We start from the raw sequence: 22,760 nt of genomic DNA, 5'->3' as shown, positions 1-22,760 counted from the left end.
GTCTCCTCTCTCCAGAAGTAGAGACCATCGCTTCTCATGGGTGATATAGTCTAATTATGGAGCCCAGATTATAGAAGAGAATGGGAGCATACGGCATCTGAACTACAACTCCCATGAGGTGCCATGGTAGCATTTCTGAATGTAAATGTTTTGGTTTTCTGATTAAACTTTTGGTTTTCAAATTTTCACCTAAAAGATTAATTTTACTCTGGAAAATATCCTGGATCCCCCCTGAGCAATGTATGTCCTGTACCAACGTAACAAATTTAATCTGTGAGAACATGGACATTTATTCTGCTTCTCACTTCCTTATGTGGAGTTCTCTACAAGGCTGGAGGTCTACCAGGATCCAATAAGCTTTTTCCCAGTTAAAAATTAAAAAAAAATTAAAAAGATAGTAGATAAAGCTAAACAAGGGATGCAAGTGCCTGACTGGATGAACACTTTATCCTGTAGGAAAGTTTCTGGCAGTGCTATGTAAAATATAATATGCCTTGGAAAAAAACCAACCCTTTGTTTAAAACAGCCTTTAACAAGCATATTTTGGGAGCTTTACAAATTAGCATCCTTTCCAAAAAAATATCCACAGATTGAGGGATTTTGTTGCAAAATGCCCTTGTTTCAGATGATAAATTAATATTACATGTTGCTGAGTTAAGACATCAAGATGAAGAGATGAGGGGTTCTTGGATCATCAGAGCAAACTCAGGCATTATCTGTATCCAGAAACCTACATGTTTGTGTCTGCTGCTCTGGTTTTGCTGCATTTTGATACCATGCCTCTGTGAATATTTCTGTCTGTGAAGATCCTTGTTAAGAGGAGATAAATATGAGGTCTTCTCCTCTTGGTCTTTGATCACCATTTCTCATGCAGAGTCCAGAGATGCTTTTGGAACTTTGGACTGTGACCTGTAATTTAGACATTTATCCCCCTATCTGGTAACATTTTATGTGAAGACAGGCAGCCTGATCCTCATCTGGTGTAAACTGTCATAGTTCCACCGAGATCAATGAAGCTACACTGATTTACACCAGTTCAGACTCTGTCCCAGTGGGTCCATTAACAATGCAGTATGTTGACATCTCTTTTCCAGTGTATGAAGTGGTGCCAGGTGCTCTCAAATGTTACCGCACCCAGAAAGATGGCATAAAAGTGACACACTGTACCTCAAAATAACTCCCTATAACCCCCATATTCACCACTTTTATATGATTATGATATATTTTGTACAAAGCATGCCTCGTCAGGTATCATTTCAAGACTCATGGACTACTGAACATCATTATCCTGTTAACATGTGTGTATCATCATTGTATTCAAAGTCATGAAATTTTGCTATATGTTTGTTACTAAAACATGTTGTGAGTCTGGGGAATGCCCACAAACTAACTCTTTAGAAATAACTAAAGAACTATAAACAAGGGACTTGCATGTCATCCTCAGAAATGGCTCAATCCTCACATACAAAAAAGGTGTGAGCAAGAAATCTACAGTTCACCTGAGAGACCATGTTGAATCTCACTTACTCATCAGACTCATTGTCTGCACCCTAGCAGTGGAGTGAATGTAGAGTATAAAATAAGAGACAGTGACATCATCACTAGGCCTCTCCTTCCCCATTTCTATACAACAGGCAAGATTGCTTGGAGGTCAAAGACCAATTAGTGAACTGTGGGGGAGGGGGATGACCCTAACTGGAAGCTTTCTAGTTAGCATGAACAGCTGAAAGTTTTGGGTAAGAGAAATCCTTTTGCTTTAAAATCTTACTTAGCACGGAAAAGTTAGGAATTAGCTAGCTATTTTGTCTTTTATTTGTTTTGTAAACAGATCTGACTATTATGCCTAAACCACTTACAATCAGTTAAAATCTATCTTTCTATAGTTAATACCCTTGTTTTAATGTTTTGTCTAAAACAGCGTGGTTGTTTGTAGTGTTTGGGAAATGTCTACTCAGGTTAACAAAGGCTGGTCCATATCCATTACCCATTGGTGGAATGGTGAACTAATTAATGAACTTGCATTGTTCAAGAGGGTCTTGAGCACTGTAAGGCGCATATTTATGCGGTGCAAGGCTGCAGCTGGTCGGATTTGCAGATATCTCCCGGTATTCAGTTCATGAGTGGCTGGCAAACCATTCCTATAACTTTGTTGGGTGTGGCTTCATATACTAATGGCAGTGTGACAGCAAAGCTTGGAGGGTCTGCTTTTCACAAGCAGAGCAGTGTGAGAGATATCTTGAGCTAGAGAGTTAAGGAGGCACAGCAATTCCACAATCCAGATTGTACCCTGGGGGACGTCACAATAAGGCTTACAATACTGGAAAGGAAATACAACAGGAGTCAAATACACAACAAGACAGACTTATGCTTCTATGCAAACTGACATTCAATATCTGGAGTATGAAAATATATGGATCTGAATTCTGACAAGACTAACCTAGAATGTTTACTTAAAACAGTTCTTCCAATCCATTTCATTTGAAACACTATTGTTATTCCAGACCTGGGATTCTGTTGAGTAGAGACTATCCATTATGCTGGAACACATTCAATTTAGGCTGTCAAGCGATTAAAAAAAATAATCATTATTAATCACGTGATCTAAAAAATTAATCATGATTAATTGCACAATTAATCGCACAATTAATTGCGCTGTTAAACAATAATAGAATACCATTTATTTAAATATTTTGGATGTTTTCTACATTTTCAGATATATTGATTTCTATTACAACACAGAATACAAAAGTGTACAATGCTCACTTTACATTTATTTTATTACAAATATTTGCACTGTAAAAAAGAAAAGAAATAGTATTTTTCAGTACACCTACTGCAAGTACAAGTGTAGTGCAATCTCTTTATCATGAAAGTTGAACTTACAAATGTAGAATTATGTACAAAAAAATCCCCTGCATTCAAAAATAAAACAGTGCAAAACTTTGGAGCCTACAAGTCCAATCAGTCCTTCTTGTTCAGCCAATCATTCAGACAAACAAGTTTGTTTACATTTACAGAAGATAAGGCTCCTTGCTTCTTCTTTAAAATGTCACCTGAAAGTGAGAACAGGTGTTTGCAGGGCACTGTTGTAGCCAGCGTCACAAAATATTTACATGCCAGATGAACAAAAGATTTATATGTCCCTTCATGCTTCAACCACCATTCCAGAGGACATGAGTCCATGCTGAGGACAGGTTCTGCTCAATAATAATACAAAGCAGCGTGGATTGATGCATGTTCATTTTCATCATCTGAGACAGATGACACCAGCAGAAGGTTGATTTTCTTTTTTTGGTGGTTGGGTTCTGTAGTTTCCACATCAGAATGTTGCTCTTTTAAGACTTATGAAAGCATGCACCACACCTCATCCCTCTCAGATTTTGAAAGGCAGGTCAGATTCTTAAATCTTGGGTCGAGTACTGTGGCTATCTTTAGAAATGTCACGTTTGTATCTTCTTTGTATTTCGTCAAATTTGCAGTGAAAGTGTTCTTAAAATGAACAACATGTGCTAGGTCATCATCGGAGACTGCTATAACATGAAATATATGGCAGAATGCAGGCAAAATAGAGCGGGAGACATACATTTCTCGCTCAAGGAGTTCAGTCACAAATTTAATTAGCACATTGTTTTTTTTAACGAGCATCATCAGCATGGAAGCATGTCCTCTGGAATGATGGCTGAAGCATGAAGAGGCATATGAATCTTTAGCACAACTGGCACATAAATATCTTGCGACACCAGCTACAACAGTGCTATGTGAATGCCTGTTTTCACTTTCAGATGACATTGTAATTAAGAAGTGGGCAGCATTATCTCCCGTAAATGTCAACAAACTTAGAAATTGTCTGAACAAGAAGTAGGACTGAGCGGACCTCTAGGCTCTAAAGTTTTACATTGTTTTGTTTTTGAGTGCAGTTATGTAACAAATATATATATATGTTAACATATATATATATTTGTAAGTTGCACTTTCATGATAAAGAGATTGCACTACAGTACTTGTATGAGGTGAGTTGCAAAATGCGATTTCTTTTGTTTATCATTTTTGCAGTGCAAATATTTGTAATAAAAATAATATATAGTGAGCACTGTACACTTTGTATTCTGTGTTGTAATTGAAATCAATATATTTGAAAATGTAGAAAAACATCCAAAAATAGTTAATAAATTTCAACTGGTATTCTATTGTTTAACAGTGCAATTAATTGTGATTATTTTTTTTAGTTAATCGCGTGACTTAACTGTGATTAATTGACAGTTTAATTTCATGATGGTTCTGTGATGTGCACAAATGGGGACTCGAATAAGACCATTAAAATCAGTTTTACTTATAACCTAGGACAATATTTGAATACAAGCTTCCAAAGAAAAAAAAGTTAATACAGTAGCTCATTGTCCTGACAAAACTGATATTAATCACCAGATATATGGTTTCCCATATCATGATTCCATTGGAATTGTACTGCCAATGTCATTTCCAAGTAAACAGAAGGGAACCAGAAAACTTGGATCTCAGTCCAGGAAAGTGCCAAAAGCTTTGAACACCCAGAATTGCATACACAAGCCCCTTCACTTGATTATTTAATTTTCTATTCCCCATTCCTGGCTGCTTTGCTAATCCACCAAAGTACCTCATTCACACTGCAAAAGCAGCAACCACAGTAGCAAAAAAAAATCAACATAAAAAAGGGAGTTGAGGGAGATGGGGATAATGGGACAGGAATTGAACCAGATCTGGCTAAAACTGTTCTCAGTCACAGTGCTTATTCTAACACTGCAAACCTCAGTTAAGTGAGTTTCTCCTACAAGCCTCTCCCATAAAACCAAGTCAACTTGTTTCTTGCTTCCACTTTCCAAGATCTTCTGTAACTCTCAAAGGACACCTTTGAAGCTAAAGCTGGTCAAAAAGTTTTCAATGGAAGTTTTCCATCAGAAAATGCAGTGTTGTAGAAACCAAAACTTTTCCTATGAATGTGCCAATTTTGACAAAATTTTCAATGTAAAAATGTTAAAACATTGTGTTTCTGCTTTCTCAATTTGATAATGCTGAAATATTTTGTTTAGATGTGGAAATCATTTTATTTCAGTTTTATTATTTTGTTGTATTTCATTTTGGCTATTGTAATAATAATTTGAACATACTATATTTGTATATCATTTAATATGTTATGTTATAATGTGTTGACCTCTTATAACCAAGATGTTTCAACCTTATCCAAATGAAACATTCTTGTGGCTCTGAATGCAAGAGGAACAAACACTTTAAAAGTCCAGCAGGATACCACGTCCTACTTAAGGGGAAAAAGGCTAGAGAGATCAAAGGCTAGGAACAAAGCATGTAGGCCATACTTACACAATGGGGGAACTCTATTCTGGGAAGGTGTGACTCTGAAAAAAAATTGGGGGTTGAGTGGGTAATTATGACTGGATCCTGCACGATGGCTTTCCTCTCTTTCTCAGACCTATAGAGGCCTGCATGTAACCAGAATAAAAAGCTTGCAAAGGTGGCTTAAAGGATATATCTATACTTCAGTTGGACACCGTAGCTGGCCCTTGCCAGCTGACACATGGGGCTTGGGCTCAGGGGCTGTTTAACTGCTGTGTAGATGTTTGGGGTTGGGCTGTGGCCCGAGCTCTGGGAGCCTCCCACCTGGGCTGCAGCCTCAGCCTGAACATCTATACTGCAGTTAAAAAACCTCTTAGCATGAGGCCTCTTAGCATGAGCCCAAGTCAGCTGGCACGGGGCAGCTGCAGGTTTTTAATTGCAATGTAGACATACCCAAAGTCTCCTTTGCCCCAACCCTTCTGTCCCTGCACCTAGAACAGAGTAACTGAAATCAGCCATTTCATGCCATAGTGGATCACGGCAAATGGTACTGAACTGTTGGCAGGGCAAATCCATATAATTCTGCATTGAACAAATGAAGATTAGTAAGGATTTTCTGCCAACAGAAAAACAAAGTGAATAGGGCCAGTCAAATCAGACTCTGTTTAATTCCTGACATGGTAAATCATTACAGACCTGAGTCTCAAGTATGCTTCTTTACAACTAATCCTAATATTCTGAGCATTCATTTAGAAAAAATCCAGTTCAAAAGAAAGAGAAGGTTTAGGAGGGAATCAAAAACAGATGGGTTGGTGCAGTTTCTCATTTATGCTTAACACTCAGCAGATTGAAAGTTAAGCAGGAAGAAGAATTCCATCAGATTTCACTTCCAAATGATCAATCAAAAACCACCTGCTAAATTTAAAGAGACAGACATTGTGAATACAAGACATAGCAATTCATCCTGGGAGAAATTTACCCTCTCAGAAAAAAACAACAACAAAATCTTTTCTGGTATTTATACTGTAAAACAGTTAGAGTTACATCTTTCTTTTGTCCTGAAAGCTTTAATAGAGTCTGTTGCTCTATGAATTTGCGGAACTAATCAAGGAGCATCACTTTCCATTCAAAGAAGGGGAAGCTCAATTGCAGTCCATCAAAGAAAGAACTTGAAGTGAAAGTAACTATCCTAAAAGTTACCAATGGCTTTGAAAAGAGAATGTTGCTTAAATAAAAAAATGAAATCATGGTGGTCAGGCAAGACTGTGCTTTGCCAACAGATTAAAAAACTTCAAATATAATGGGTCACATTGTGCCATTAGGCAGAGATCCATGTTGGTGGCTAGGACTGAGCCACATCACCCAGGGCGAACTAGTAGAGGGATTGTACCTCATCTGTCCCATGGCTTCCCACTTAACAGGCAGAATACACACTTTGGATGATACTGCAGCCTGTTCTCCCTGCTACATCTGACCAATTCCATAGACCAGTATGGAGGGAGGGTAGGACCATTTCCCTGCCACCACCACATCCTTCCTATCTAACTCTAGAGTAACTTGTGGCCCTCCGGAGCAGTGTCTACTTTCCCTGATGTACAGGGATTGTTATTTTACCTGATTCTGGTTCACGGGGATGGAAGGCCTCTTGGTCCTTACTCCCATACCCTGTACAGACAAAAACTGAGGCCAGACCACTGAGCAATGCAGTCAAATTTACCTAACCCTTGGTATAGAGATCATTAGGTTGACAGGAGAATTTTCCTGCAGACCTAGCTACTGCTTCCTGGGGAGTCAGAATACCTACGCCAACTGGAGAAAGACTCCTGTAAGTGTAGGCAGTGTCTACACTGAAGCACTACAGTGGTGTAGCTGCAGCAGTGCAGTTGTGCGGCTGTAGTGTTTTCAGAGTAGACAATATTCCTTGCACGAGCATACATCTCTTGGTGGAGGAGAATTAAACTAGTTTACTTCTGAGTGGCAGCATCCACACATGAGTTTAATGTGATTTAATGTAAGTACATTAATATCACAGCTTTAGTTAAATTTCTCTTAACTTTTCTGAGTGTCATAAGAACATAAGAATGGCCGTATTGGGTCAGATCAAAGGTCCATCCGGCCCAGTATCCTGTCTACCGACAGTGGCCAATGCCAGGTGCCCCAGAGTGAACCTAACAGGTAATGATCAAGTGATCTCTCTCCTGCTATCCATCTCCACCCTCTGACAAACAGAGGCTAGGGACACCATTCCTTACCCATCCTGGCTAGTAGCCATTAATGGACTTAACCTCCATGAATTTATCCAGTTCTCTTTTAAACCCTGTTATAGTCCTAGCCTTCACAACCACCTCAGGCAAGGAGTTCCACAAGTTGACTGTGCGCTGTGTGAAGAAGAACTTCCTTTTATTTGTTTTAAACCTGCTGCCCGTTAATTTCATTTGGTGGTCCCTAAGTCTTATATTATGGGAACAAATAAATAACATTTCCTTATTCATTTTCTCCACATAATTTTACATACCTCTATCATATTCCCCCTTAGTCTCCTCTTTTCCAAGCTGAAAAGTCCTAGCCTCTTTAATCTCTCCTCATATGGGACCTGTTCCAAACCCCTAATCATTTAAGTTGCCCTTCTCCGAACCTTTTCTAATGCCAGTATATATTTTTTTGAAATGAAGAGACCACATGTAGGCAAACCTTTAGCGTCTGAAAAAAAGGTGCCATATTTATAGCCATGGAAGCTAAAATCTTCTGATGAACCAGAAAAGTTAAAGCATGGTCAGCAACTATTTTAAACTCCTCATTGTGTCAGACTCTTTGAGGGACCATTCCCAAGGGTGGTTAGGTCAGTCTACATAGACAAAAAATCCCTGGCATCTTTGCTGAGTTCTCCAACAAGGATGCCTAGTACTGTCAGTTGTTATAGTGGTTTTTGTGAGGTTGTCAACAGAAAAAAAAAAAAAAAAAGCAGGAGCTGAACAAAGACCATTAACTAGCTTAAGCATGATTACAGATAAGATAATAACAGCTTTCAGTCTCTGCTTAGAACCGACAATGTGCCTTGGCCCACATCCATACTAGTGACCCATGAAGTAAAAGGCTCTGTATCCCATTGTCAAACCCTTGAGCCAACTGTTCAGAAAAAGCAAACACACAAAGCCCACATGTATTTTTTGTTTTAGGGTTTGAGACAGATATTTGAATTTCTGCATGGTTCTGTACTGTGTTCATTCATGCTCCAGCTTAGGTGGCTCCAGAAAAGAATAAAAAGAAAGAGGGGGAAACAAAGAACAAAATAGTAATGTGAAAAAGAAAACAGTCCAAGCAATTTAATACTAGCATTCAAAGCACTATTTTTTACATCAATTTAAATACACGAGTCACTGTCAACCACTAAGTAGAGTAACCAGTCCACATGTTTACACATATTTTTAGGTATATGTGCTAAAAAAAGTCTCTGTATTTTTTCTTTGATACACCCATTAACTTATTTCCTCTCTTTATTTTTAAAATTAGGTTTCTATGATAAAGAATGTTAACTGAAGGCACATCATGCTGGGAATTCAGCCAACATTAGATTACTGCTTTGTACATAGTTTTAACACTGTAAAAGAATAATCATCACCGGTACATAGTGCCAAGAAAGGGGAAGAGGAGGCAGAGGGAGGTAAGGAATGCTTTCAGCAATTCAATATACTATAATATATTATTATTGTATTAGGCCTATATTTAATAAAAATAGGACTAATTCTAGAACATTAAAAGATTGATGAGAAAAAGAGACAAAGGAGATGGCGGCTCTCAAATGTTTATATAAGAAGACAAGCGGGATGAGGCTCATGTAGAACAAATAATAGAAAGAGCCACAACACAAGACTTGGTAGTAACAAGGGACTTTAACTACTCAGACATCAGTTGGAAATGTAGTACGGCAAAATACAAAGTTTTTGGAATGTGTTGGCAACAACTTTTTGTTTCAGGAAGTGGAGGAAGTAACCAGAAGGACAGTCATTTTAGACTTGATTCTGACCAACAGGGAGGAATTCGTTGCATTTCTAAAGGTGAAAAACAATTGGGCTGAAAGTGATCATGAAATGATAGATTTCATGATTCTAATGGAAGGAAGGAGTGACAGCAGCAGAATAAGGACTATGGACTTCAAAAAAGCCAACTTTAACAAACTCCGAAAACTGGTAGCTAAGGTTCCTTAGGAAGAAAATTTGAGGGATAAAGGAGTTAAGGAGAGCTGGCAGTTGTTCAAGGAGATACTATTAAAGGCACCACTGCAAACAATCCTGATGCAAAGGAAAGACAGGAAGAATAGTAAGAGGCCAATATGGCTCCATCAGGAGTGCTTTAATGACCTGAAAATCAAAAAGGAATGCTACAGAAAATGGAAACATGGATGAATTGCAAAGGAGGAGTACAAAAAATTAACATAAGCACGTAGGGCCAAAATCAGACAGGCTAAGTCAAGAAGTGACTTAACACCTACCAAGGGACATAAAATGCAATAAGAAGTTCTTTAAATATAGTAAGAGCAATAGAAATATGAAGAACAGTATAGGTCTTCAATTTAGCAGGGAAGAGCTAATAACTGATGACATCAAGAAGGCTCAGGTGTTTAATGCCTATTTTGCTTCAGTCTTCACTAAAAAAGGTTAGTGGTAGCCAGATAACACAAATAATATTAACATGGGGAGAAGAATGCAACCTAAAAGAGAGAAAGATCAGGTTAAAAAATATTTAGATACGTTAGATGTATCTGAGTCGACAGGGCCTGATGAAATTCATCCTAGGGACATAAGCAACTAGCTGAAACAATCTTGCAATTGTTACCAGTTATCTTCAAGAATTGTTGGAGAATGGGTAAGGTCCCAGAGGACTGGAGAAGGGCAAACATAGTACCTATCTTTTAAAAAGGGGAACAAAGAGGGCCCAGGGAATTATAGACCAGTCAGCCTAATTTCAATACTTGGAATGATACTGGAACAAATTATTAAAACAATCAATTTGTAAATACTTAGAGTATAATAGGATTATAAGGAATAGCCAACATGGATTTTTCAAGAACAAAACCATGCTAAATAAACCTAATTCCCTTCTTAGACAGAGTTACTGGCCTAGTAGATATGGGGGAAGTAGCAGATACAATACATCTTTATTTTTTACTAGGACTTTTGGCACAACAAGCAAACTAAGGAAATGCAGTCTAGATGAACTTACTATAAGATGGATGCACAATTGTTTGAAATACCATACTCAAAGAGTAGTTATAGTTCACTGTCAAATTGGGAGGGCATATCTACTGAAGTCCTGTCAGTTGTTATAGTGGTTTTTGTGATCAGTCCTGGGCCCAGTACTATAAAGTGTTTTCATTAATGAATTGGATAATGGAATAGAAAGTATGTTTATAAAATGTGCAGATGACACCAACCTGGGAAGGGTTGCAAGCACTTTGGCGGACAAGATTAGAAGTCAAAACAACCTTGACAAATTGGACAATTGGTGTGGATTCAACAAGATGAAATTCAATAAAAATAAGTACAAAGTACTTCACTTAGAAAGAAAAAATAAAATGCACAACCACAACATGGGGAATAACTGGCTAGGCAGTAGTACTGCTGAAAAGGGCCCGGCGGTTACAGTGGATGAGAAGTTACATATGAGTCAACAATATGATGCAGTTTGTAAAAGGCTAATATCATTGTGGGGTGTATTAACAGAACTGTTGATATGGGAGGTAATCATCCTGCTGTACTTGACACTGGTAAAGCCTCAGCTGGAGTACTGTGTTCAATTCTGGTTACCACATCTTAGGAAAGATGTGAACAAATTGGAAAAAGACCAGAGGAGAGCAAAGAAATGATAAAACAGTGGTGGGCAACCTGCGGCCCACGGGTACATGTGGCCCATCAGGGTCCTGGTTGCCACTTCCCAAAGCTCCCATTGGCGGGAATGGCAAACTGCGGCCACTGGGATCTGCAGAGAGCTGTGCCTGCGGATGGTCAATGTCAGAAAAATGTCTCGCGGTTCGCAATCAGATTACCCTGATGGACCGCATGCGGCCCACGGGCAGCAGGTTGCCCACCACTGCGATAAAAGGTTTAGAAAACTTGACCTATGAGAAGTGGTGGATTATCCAATGGACCCAGAACCCTGGAGCCTTGGTAGAAGCTGCAGGGTGCAGGGGAAGCCTCAGTGCCCGACCGCAGTCCCTGGCAGAAGCACTGGGTGAATGGGAGGGGTGGGAGAAGTCCCAGCTCCCCAACTCTGGTCCCCCACAGAAGTGCAGGATGGTGAGGGAAGACCCAGCACTAGGACCATGGCTGAGGCCCCGGGACTGGAGGAGCTTTCACGCCCTGCTGCGGCCCTGGGGCCATGGAGGAGGGACAGAGTTTCTCTTGTCTTGGGGCCGCGGGGGGTGGGGGTGGGGCAGAAATGAGCAAACGGGTTGCGGAGCTGCAGCGGGGGAGGGCAGAATGGGGCCGGACCATAGGTGGAACAGGGCCGGGGCCATGGGAGAAGGGGCAGAATGGGGTGAAGCCATGGGTGTGTCCGCAGGTAGAAGGGGTGGGGAGGCCCCCCCACTTGCTTGGGCCCAGGAAACCTTAATCTGCCTCTGCCTATGAGGAAAGGTTTAAAGTACTGGTGTGATGCTGTATGGAGTACATGGGACACTTTATGATATTGTTGATACCTATATTATATAATTGCAAGGAATCTGACAGATATGCCATGTGTATCTGTGAAAATCTTATAATTTGCCAAGTATGATAATGTTGTTTTTATGTTTGTATCACCTTTGTATTACAAGTTATAGATATGTATAGTATATCTGTATTTCCAGACATGTGCTATGTTTCTGGGTTACAACCCCACACAGATTGGCATCAACACTGCCTAGCCTATTTGATGGCCCATCACGGGTCATCATGTATACAGCGAACCCATGGAAAGGAAAAGAGGATACACCTCATGAGTCAGCAAGGCGTGTGGTGTGCCTATGGACAGAAATTTAAGGCTTTTCCATGCCAGGTGCTGTAAAGCTTGTGTTTGGGACACAGGAAGTACAAACCAAATGGCAAGACCATAAAAGGCAGCTGCATCATCTCCATTTTATCTTCATTCCTGCTTCCTACCTCTGGAGCAATTTTTCTACAAATGAAGCTCTGAACAAAGGACTGAATGACCCATCCAAGTTGTGGATGTGTTCCAGAGGGACTTCCAAGTCAGCAAACTCACCAATACTGCTAAGAACCTGATATATAGACTTTGATAGTCTCTGTATGTACCTGACTACTTCTTGTTCTTTCTTTTTTTCTTTATAATAAACCTTTAATTGTAGACACTAAAGGACCGGCTGGCAGAGTGGTATTTTGGGTAAGACGAATCTAATATTGACCTGGCAATGTGGCTGGCCCTTTGGGGTTCAGAAGAACATGTTGTATAGTGAGCAGAGGTTTTTAAACAACTTCTCACTGCACTGGACCCAGGTGCTGATTGGGAGCCAGAGAACTGGAATGCAATAAGGAAGCTGTGCAATTTCTTTTTTGACTTCTTGATAACAAGTGTGGAAAATCAGAAGTACTGTTTGTGACTGGTTGGTGAGTCAAACTTCAGCTTAACCACCAGTTTTGGTAGAATCTGCTCTCTTGCAACCTGCCCTAACCTTGGCATTTTCAGTGAGGGCTACCCCTGGCACCCCGGGTCACACTGGGCATATTTAGTTTTGAGAAAAGATGACTGAGAAGGACCTAATAATCATCTTGAATATGTTAAGGGCTGTTATAAAGAGGACTGTGATCAATTGTTCTCCCTGTCCAAAGGAGGTTGAACAACCACAAAATGGGGAATAACTGGCTAGGCAGTAGTACTGCTGAAAAGGGCCTGGCAGTTACAGAATCCCCCATCACTGGAGGTTTTTAAAAACAGGTTGGACAGATACCTGTCTGAAATGGTCTAGGTTTCCTTGTCCTGCCTTAGCTCTGGGGGATGTATTTGATGACCTCCCGAGGTCCCTTCCACCTCCACATGTTTATGATTCTATGTCAGTGGTTCTCAAAGCTGGTCCACTGCTTGTTCACAGAAAGCCCATGGCGGGCTGGGCCGATTTGTTTACCTGCCGCGTCCACAGGTTTGGCCAATTGCAGCTCCCACAGGCCACGGTTCGCTGCTCCAGGCCAATGGGGGCTGCGGGAAGCGGCACGGGCTGAGGGATGTGCTGGCTGGCCTTCTCGCAGCCCCCATTGGCCTGGAGCAGCGAACCGCAGCCAGTGAGAGTCGCGATCGGCTGAACCTGTGGACATGGCAGGTAAACAAACCGGCCTGGCCCGCCAGGGACTTTCCCTGAACAAGTGGTGGACTGGCTTTGAGAACCACTATTCTATGTGACAATATGAATAAATATGATATTAAATAGATATGGGCAAGCACTGTCTGGGAATTCTTGATCCAATTAACAGTTGTAGAATTCAAATCTTCCAAGCACGGGTGAAACTTTTGAACTTCATAATATTGAGATATAGTAGGGGGTTGATGTGGTTGTAGTAGCATGACAGAAAGATGTCAGTTGTAGTGCTAGTATGTGGGGAGGATTAGATTGGGAAGGATTAGACTGGTGAGAGGCAGGGAGGGAGGACAGGAGAAAGTTATAGTAATGTATGTGAGAACTTGGAGTTTTGCAGAGAACGGGTAGGTTTTAGCAATGCAGTTACTATAGCAATTACAGGAACAGTACAGCAATGTTACAATTTACAGGATGTTGAAAGGATTGATGGCTAGCTTTCAGAGTTGAGTAGGGGGAAAACATGAATGGAAAACCACCACCCCTAAAATTTATATTTCTGTTTCATTGCTCTTCAGCATAATGGTTTTGAACTGCATGTTTTTACTTGCTACAGAATCTATTTTAAAATGTCTTACCATCACAAAGGCAAAACCTTAAAATACAGGTACCCACCAAATAAGTTGTTAGGAAATGAGCATTATCTCTTTCAAGAAACTGGTTTGCCTATCACAGAAAATATTTGTAATGAATATATGAGATTTCTATGGTAAGGATTGTTTTATATGCTCAAATTTGTGTGATAGCCTGTCACTGGCTCTGAACCATACATTTCCCTTCCCCATTACTGCATTTCCCCATTCTCCTTCATCATGGTTAGTTTGTGACAATGTTTGCATGTTTATTTATTTTAAATTTAAATTTTAGTTATCTTTTTTTCACTTGCCAGTTTTCTCTCCCTCTATCTGACAGCCTGTCCTCTCTCTTTCCACCCCTAAGTTTATAAAGCATTTCCTCTCTCAGGTATGGGGAACTACTTCATTATTTCAGATCTCACTGTGTGAGAACAGCCGATGAATTTTTAGGGGAACCTCACTTTATAATTTTTTGGTTTAGTTTTTCTATTCTGCTTTTAAAGTGAACTTTATCATTTGTAAAGGATTCCAGACTGTCACCATTAGAAAGTGAAGCACACCATTTAATCGATAAAGAGGAATGATAGAAATTCAGCATGTTCAGATTTCATATGCACATTCGCCGTGTGCCTCAAACACAATGTGGTGGGAACAATTCTAGAAGTCAGACAGCAGTTGATTCGCCTTGTTCATTTGTTCCTTGGCATCTCTACCAACAATTCCAACAAGGGTGTCAGCTGTGTTGCGTTTTTTTTCATATGGACACACGTCCACTTGAAAACTGGACGGAGAGCACCAAGTCATCTCATTCTACATAAGCCACCAAATCAATGATCAGATAGTTCATCACTACCAACCTAGGAGTGGCTTTGTCTAGTGACCTAGTTGTGAAAGACTCGATCATATCCTATTACCAGTCCCATGAGCTAGCTAGTTTACAGTAAAGAGGGATTTTTGGTATGAAGGACGATATAAAAATATTTTTTTTTTGTATAACACTGTTAAAGAAAACTTGCATTTTCTAGAGAATATAATTCTCAAATTATTTTTATTGTCAATTTTTTCTTTCCTCTTTTGAATACTCATTTGACCTAAATTCAATTAGAGTAAACATGCCAGGGATCCATAACCTGGAACACACCAGGATGCACATTCTAGTTTGCTGAACTGCAAGTCAGATTCAAGTCTGTCTATTCTTGAGTATCTGAGGCATGGTATCTGAGGCTGACACGCAAAGTTACAAAAGGCTTCCAATAATAAACTACCTGTCCAAACACACTGTATTTCAGGAATATGTATAGCTTTATCCTAGTTTAGTTGCAATATAAGGCTCATCTAAAAATCAAATAGATGGGGCTTGATCCCACAAACACTTATGCACATGGGTAACTTTTCTTCCAGGCATAATTATGTGTAGGGTTGTCATAAAAATTGTAAAAAAAGATACTGCAGCTAAAATCCTTTTGCTCATCCTATATGAAAGTTCTCTAAACAGATAAATGGAAAATGTATCTATAACAAGGGTTACTGTTCCCTGAAGACCAGTTGAAACTGTAAATATATTATTTACAATAGTGGGTTGTAAAAAAACAGATACTATTACCAAACATTATAGAAGATACATTTTCATTAGTACTTCATCTTTATAATTATCTTGTTCCAAACAGTGAGATGCCCAAGTTAATGCCTCAGATACTTTTACTCTACTTATTCAAAATTATGCTTGTTCATAAAAGCAGTGGATAAGGATCCTAACAAGGTTAATTAAACCCTCAATAATAAACACAGTGCACACAGAAATGTACTTGATAAAATTTCCATTTAGTATGCAGTTCTTATACACTGTTTTACAAACATGCACTATTATATCATTTTGAACAGTGGGTGATGTACTTTTAGGATAGAAGTGTTGTTTTAGTATCAATTATACACTACCTTTCAGAATTCCAGATTCCTCTTAAATGCTAAACGTTTGCACAGCAACTATCTACTTTGGTCTATACTGTAATTTAATAAAGACCATGTTGTTCCCACAGCAGGGAAATGATCATTTATGCATGTTTGAACTATTCATTTATAATAGATTTGCACATTTCTCTCAATGTGAAATGCAGTAATGTTTACAACCCCTACCCCTCTTTTTTAACATTCTGGAATGAAAAATGGTTTTAATTAAATATACCTTGATAGGGAGCACTAAATCCAGGGTATCGGTGGTTGCTGTCCGTTACAAAATGAAGTCTGAGCCAGTTTTTGTTGCTGATAATTGGAGGGGGTATATTCATTCCAGATAACCTGAGTCATAAAAGACAAATGAAATAAAAATAATTAATGAAGGGGAGACAGAAAATACCATCAGTGCTGAAGACGTGGAGTTCTTTTATTTTTGAAGTTTGATAAAAATCCTTATTTTTAAAGAGGGGGAAAAAAGCTTTATTCTAAACATGCTCTTATTCAGATACTATATGTGTAACACATTGAGACAATGAATATGCCTTTTTATTCCATGAATGAATATGATCTGTAACTCATGAATGGTAAACCTATGACAAGTGTCTGTGTTTCCCTAACAAATGGAATCAAGAGACACATTCTGTATACTATCCGCACAAGGGGTACACTGTCTATCCAAGGTACTGTGTACCTTGTACTATAGTATCTTAACACCTCAAATCTTTAATGTATTAATCCACACAACTCCTGTGGTAAGGAAGTGCTATTATCCTCATTTTCCAGATGGGGAACAGAGGCACACAGGGCTGGATTTTTAAAAGTATTTAGGTGCCTATTGAGATACAGCTATACTGCAAGTGGGATTTTCAAAAGCACTTAGGTGCCATTTGGGAGTTAGGCACCTAAACACTTTTGAAAATACCACCAAGTGCTTGCCTGTATCTTTAGCTGCCTAAAAACCTTTAAAAATACAGTGCAGAGAGGCTAAGTGACTTGCCCAAGATCACACAGAAAGTTCATGGAACAGCAAAGAATTAGCCCAGGACTCCAGAGTCTCAGGCTAGTATCCTAACTACTGGACCATGCTTTGTTCTTGACACTCTACATTATATTTTGATTCATGCTCAGAAGTCCCATTAATTACAATGAGAGTTATACATGGACTCCAGGTGGTTCATGTCTCGTTCATTCCTAAACACACAGATATTCCTCTGTTGGCCAGTATTTTATTCCAGCCAAAGTTACCATCTTATATTCAGACACTACATATCCCTCTTCCAATTCAAATACCTCTCTACTACCTGTATTGAAACTATTCAGGCTTTGTGTTTGGCAGAGTGAATATGATTCTATTTTAAACAGTCATGAAGTCTTAACTAGTAAATAGCTGCATGTGACACTTTGGAAGAAATGTATTTTATAAGTTAAATATAACAACTAGAGCTGGAATTTCTGTTCTATGGGAAATTTTGACTTTTTTTCCCTCCAATTCTAAATTTTAACAAAAAGCTGAAATTTTGAAGTTTGCCACAAAATGAAAATTCTGAAAATTTTTATTCAAGGGGATCAAAACATTTAATTTTGACTTTATCATTTTGATTCATTTCATCTTCAATTTTATATTAAATCATTTAACATCATGTATTACATATAGGTAATAAATTTATAATATTAAAATAATATTGTATAATGTAAATTCAAAATGAATCAGAACTATAAAGTGAAATATTTCAACACAATCAGAACAAAATTTTTCACATTTAAAATTGTGTTGATCCGGGTTCTTGTCCTCACAAGGGTACACCTGAAGAGCTCCATTGGTTTGCCTTAGGGACAATCTTTATCATATTATAAAATCAAAATAATCTCTGGTATATAATAACTGTATTACTGCAGAAAGAACTGTGACAAAATTATTTCTTCCATAGCTGGCAAAAAAAAAAAGTATTATCTGGGCGCTGTTATGCAAAGACAAAAAGTGTGTTAACTTTTTAGAATATCAACATTTTTCTGCAACACTCTATAGCCTTAAACTCATGTAAGCTATGCAGATCAAGGTAACATGTCTGATAACAAAATAAACTTAAATTGCCAAGTTAATGTTTTGGATTAATCATTTTGTCATCTTTTTTCTCTTTTTAACAGTCTAGGCTGAGATCTGGGCATGGCACAGCATGGAGACTGCATTTATAACTTGGCTGATAATCCTCTTCTTACACTGAGCAGAGGTCAAGTGTCATGCTGATTTTTTATTAAATTGTTCAGCATTGTTTGATACAGTTGACCATAATGTGCTGTACACTAATCTGTGGAAGTTAACATAGAGTTGGATCTGCTTGATAACAGATCCAGTCATTCCTTTAAAGGAGGACCCAAAAGACTGTCACAAACCACTATTCAGCCTCCTAGGAGTTTTCACATGCGCTGTTGTTCAAGAAGTCAATCTTCTTTTTTATGAAATGTGTCTGACCATCTATTACAGTTAAATGTTATATATGTGAAATATGAGCCTATTCTCCTTTTTCAATTCACCCACGCAAAAGAAAGCCCGAGGGAATACACAGGCTTTGCAGCATGAGCTGAAGCTCAACATTTTTTTTTTCGAAACCCAACTGTAAGGATCGTTGGAAGCCACTCTGGAGGTGCTCAGGAAAGATTGCTTGTGTCCCAGCCAATCTCACTTGCTAAAATGAAGCAGGAAGATGAGACAGAGGCAGTCTTTAAAATGAAGACATCCCATGCTGGAAGGGCACAATGAATGGGGTCCTGCAGGGATTAGTTCTGGTTCTGGTTAATATCTTCATCAATGATTTAGATAATTGCATACAGAATACACTTATAAAGTTTGCGGATGATACCAAGCTGGGAGGGGTTGCAAGGACTTTGCAGGATAGGATTAAAATTCAAAATGATCTGGACAAACTGGAGAAATGGTCTGAAGCAAACAGGATGAAATTCAATAAGGACAAATGCAAAGTACTTCATTTAGCAATGAACAATCATTTGCACACATACAAAATGGGAAATGACTGTCTAGGAAGGAGTGCTGCAGAAAGGGATCTGTGGGTCATAGTGGCCCACAAGCTAAATATGAGTCAACAGTGTAATGCTGTTGCAAATAAAGCAAACATCCTGCTGGGACATATTAGCAGGAGTGTTGTAAGCAAGAAATAAGTAGTAATTCTTCCAATCTTTTCTGCACTGATTAGGCCTTAACTGGAATATTGTGTCCAGTTCTGGGCGCCACATTTTAGGAAGGATGTGGACAAATTGGAGAGAGTCCAAAGAAGAGTGACAAAAATGATTAAATGACCTATGAGGGAAGATTGAAAAAAATGGGTTTGTTTAGTCTGGAAAAGAGAAGACTGAGAGGGGACATGATAACAGTTTTCAAGTATGTAAAAGATTATTACAAGGAGGAGGAAGACATTTTCCCCCCTAAACCTCTGTGGATAGGACAAGAAGCAATGGGCTTGAAATGCAGCAAGAGAGGTTTAGGTTGGACATTAGGAAAAACTTCCTGTCAGGGTGGTTAAGTACTGGAATAAATTGCCTAGGGAGGTTGTGGACTCTCCATCATTGGAGATTTTTAAGAACAGGTTAAACAAACACCTGTCAGGAATGGTCTAGATAATATTTAGTCCTGACACAAGTGCAGGGGACTGGACTAGATGACATCTCGAGGTGCCTTCCAATTCTATGATTCTATGATTTCATAAAGGAGCTTAAAATGCTAGCATTTTGAGTGGCACCTAGAAATGTATTGGAAGTCATAGAGAAAGCTACAAATATATTTAGCCCTGGGTATCTCCAACACCTCCTCTTCTTCCATGCTACCTGATGGCATTTTTCTGTTGTGCTGAACCCCAGTCTTCACAATACTGCTGCCACAAGGCTCTTGCTGTCTGTCTTTAGCAAATGAAATCAGCTGGAACACTCAAACTCTCTCTTTATAGCTGAACTGGAATGGGGAGAATAATAGAGGAGTCTCATTGAAGGTGTACGGCTCTGAAATTTACTCCTCCCTGCAACGTGACAGGGGCAAGTTTTGTGATGTTTAGCATGATACAAGATACATTTACTCACTCTGTTTTCATCTTTATTTGGGCCCATGGCCAGTGGGTACTTTTCCACAAGAAATTGCAGAACTGGATCTGATTTGTGTCAGTTCTTGGCAAAAGTTTACTTTAATTTCTTTAATGCATCTAGATACCATGATGATGAGCACAAGATAAATAAAATAAACTACCCTGGCTGTCTACACGGATGGAAATATAAGTAGAAAAACATCAATAAAGTATGGAAGGTCCTATTATGGAGTCCAGCCCCCGCTAGTGCAGGACACGATTCCCCACTAGAAGAATTAAGAAGAATAAGAAAAAAATACTGTTTATAAAGCAATCACCTCCCAAAGCATTCAATCCACTTTACAGCAGCATCTAAACATAATATAAAACCTATCCTCCACTCCAATACAAACAGAAGGGAGAAAATTGGGTGGCATACATGGGTACAAGTGAAAGTAATATTGTGCCAAATTTGCCCCTTGTAAAAAGTACTTGGGAAATAAAAATATTAATATAAGTGGAGAGAGAGAGACAGAATCGGAAATGATTAAAACTTTAAAAATTATAGAAACATAAATTGTTGAATACAAATTATAAATAGCTTGGCCTTGAACATTCATGTTAATCAGAAATGATAATATGCTGCAAAAGAAGAAAAGAAAAAAGAAAAATTTTATGAGTCGATAATTGCCCAGAGTAAAAAATACAGACAAGGGTTAGTGGTAAGAATATAACATAGAAAAATACGCTAGTTAGTTAAGTCAGTTCAAAGAATCTTTCAGTCTTGTCACTCCACAGTTAGTGTTCTGGATCATATTATCTTCATATTGGCAGCGTCCAGTAATGTGTTCAATATATATGTCCCTCGACCAATGTATGGCATCGGAAACCGTCAACCACCACATTAGCTTGGCATAGCATCTGGGCAACCTACAGTCCCAGAACATAGTCTTGTTCTTGGGGTGCCCATTGCTTCGACAATCAACTCATGAACAGTAGTGGAGTATTCCCATTTCCTCATGGTGTCAGCCAAGGGGGCATATTTTTCCAGTTTCCATTCTCGTGCCTCAGCGAAGGCAGTGATCTGGTTCTCGAAGGGGATCATCACATCAGCTATGATGATCAGCTTTTGTTCCTTGTCAGTGATCATGACATTTGGTCTTAGGTGGCAGTTGGAGTCCAGAATAGATGAGTTGACAATAACTGTTCCCAATGATGCCAGAATTGTTTTAATGAATCCATTCTGCATGGTGTTGTGGCAAAATAGTGTCTCTCGGATGACACTAAACTGTGAGGGGTGGAGGGGAGAGGTACACACATTGGAGGGTAGGATAGGGTCCAGAGTGACCTAGACAAATTGGAGGAGTGGGCCAAAAGAAATCTGACGAGGTTCAACGAGGACACGTGCAGAGTCCTGCACTTAGGAAGGAAGAATCCCATGCACTGTTACAGACTGGGGACCGATTGGCTAAGCAGCAGTTCTGCAGAAAAGGACCTGGGGATTACAGTGGACGAGAAGCTGGATATGAGTCAGCATTGTGCTCTTGTTGCCAAGAAGGCTAACAGCATATTGGGCTGCATTAGTAGGAGTGTTGCCAGCAGATCAAGGGAGCTGATTCTTCCCCTATATGCGGCACTGGTGAGGCCACACCTGGAGTATTGAATCCAGTTTTGGGCCTCCCACTACAGAAAGGATATGAACAAATTGGAAAGAGTCCAGCGGAGGGCAAAGAAAATTATTAGGGGGCTGCGGCACATGACTTACGATGAGAGGCTGAGGGAACTAGGCTTATTTAGTCTGCAGAAGAGATGAGTGAGGGGGGATTTGATAGCAGCCTTCAACTACCTGAAGAAGGATTCCAAAGAGGATGGAGCTAGGCTGTTCTCAGTGATGGCAGATGACAGAACAAGAAGCAATGGTCTCAAGTTGCAGTGGGGGAGGTCTAGGTTGGATATTAGGAAAAACTATTTCACTAGGAATCACTGGAATGGATTACCTAAGGAGGTGGTGGAATCTCCATCCTTAGAGGTTTTTTAAGTCCCCGCTTGACAAAGCCCTGGTTGGGATGATTTAGTTGGGAATTGGTCCTGCTTTGAGCAGGGGATTGGACTAGATGACCTCCTGAGGTCCCTTCCAACCCTGATATTCTATGATTCTATGAAAAGTTGTCATGCTCTGGAATGGGGCTTACAGCAGAACATGACATGGGGCAGGGTCTCATTTTCATATCCACAGGTCCAGCATTGCTTGTCGCAGTTGCTGTGTCAGACTGATCTATTAGGACACAGTTGAGGTGTGCCCTGTGGATGAAATGACAATCCACAAAGTGAGTGAAGTCACCTTGTGAAAGGAAGTGGCTGCTGGCATCCCATTTCAAGGTAACTTCAAAGACCTTGCCTTGATCTGGTTTCCTCTTCAGGTCTCTGATATACTTTGCTCAGACAGCTTTCTTCAGGACAGCCTTAAGCTTTGTCCTTGCTTGTGGGATGACAATG

The 22,760-nt window shown here is 39.5% G+C and overlaps 1 protein-coding gene across 4 annotated transcripts in view; it reads right to left on the bottom strand.

The window, feature by feature from the left end:
• Positions 1-22,760, bottom strand: part of CSMD3 (CUB and Sushi multiple domains 3) — a 1,152,075-nt gene that overhangs the window by 758,745 nt on the left and 370,570 nt on the right. For all 4 annotated transcript variants that reach the window (XM_054020295.1, XM_054020294.1, XM_054020296.1 and 1 more), the window contains exon 6: positions 16,427-16,539. In XM_054020295.1, coding sequence (XP_053876270.1) covers positions 16,427-16,539 — 113 coding nt within the window. The remainder of the gene's footprint in view (positions 1-16,426; positions 16,540-22,760) is intronic.

This window comes from Malaclemys terrapin, chromosome 2 (assembly GCF_027887155.1).
Source record: "Malaclemys terrapin pileata isolate rMalTer1 chromosome 2, rMalTer1.hap1, whole genome shotgun sequence".
NCBI classification, from domain to species: domain Eukaryota; kingdom Metazoa; phylum Chordata; order Testudines; family Emydidae; genus Malaclemys; species Malaclemys terrapin.
This window is presented reverse-complemented; position numbering and strand designations above follow the sequence as displayed.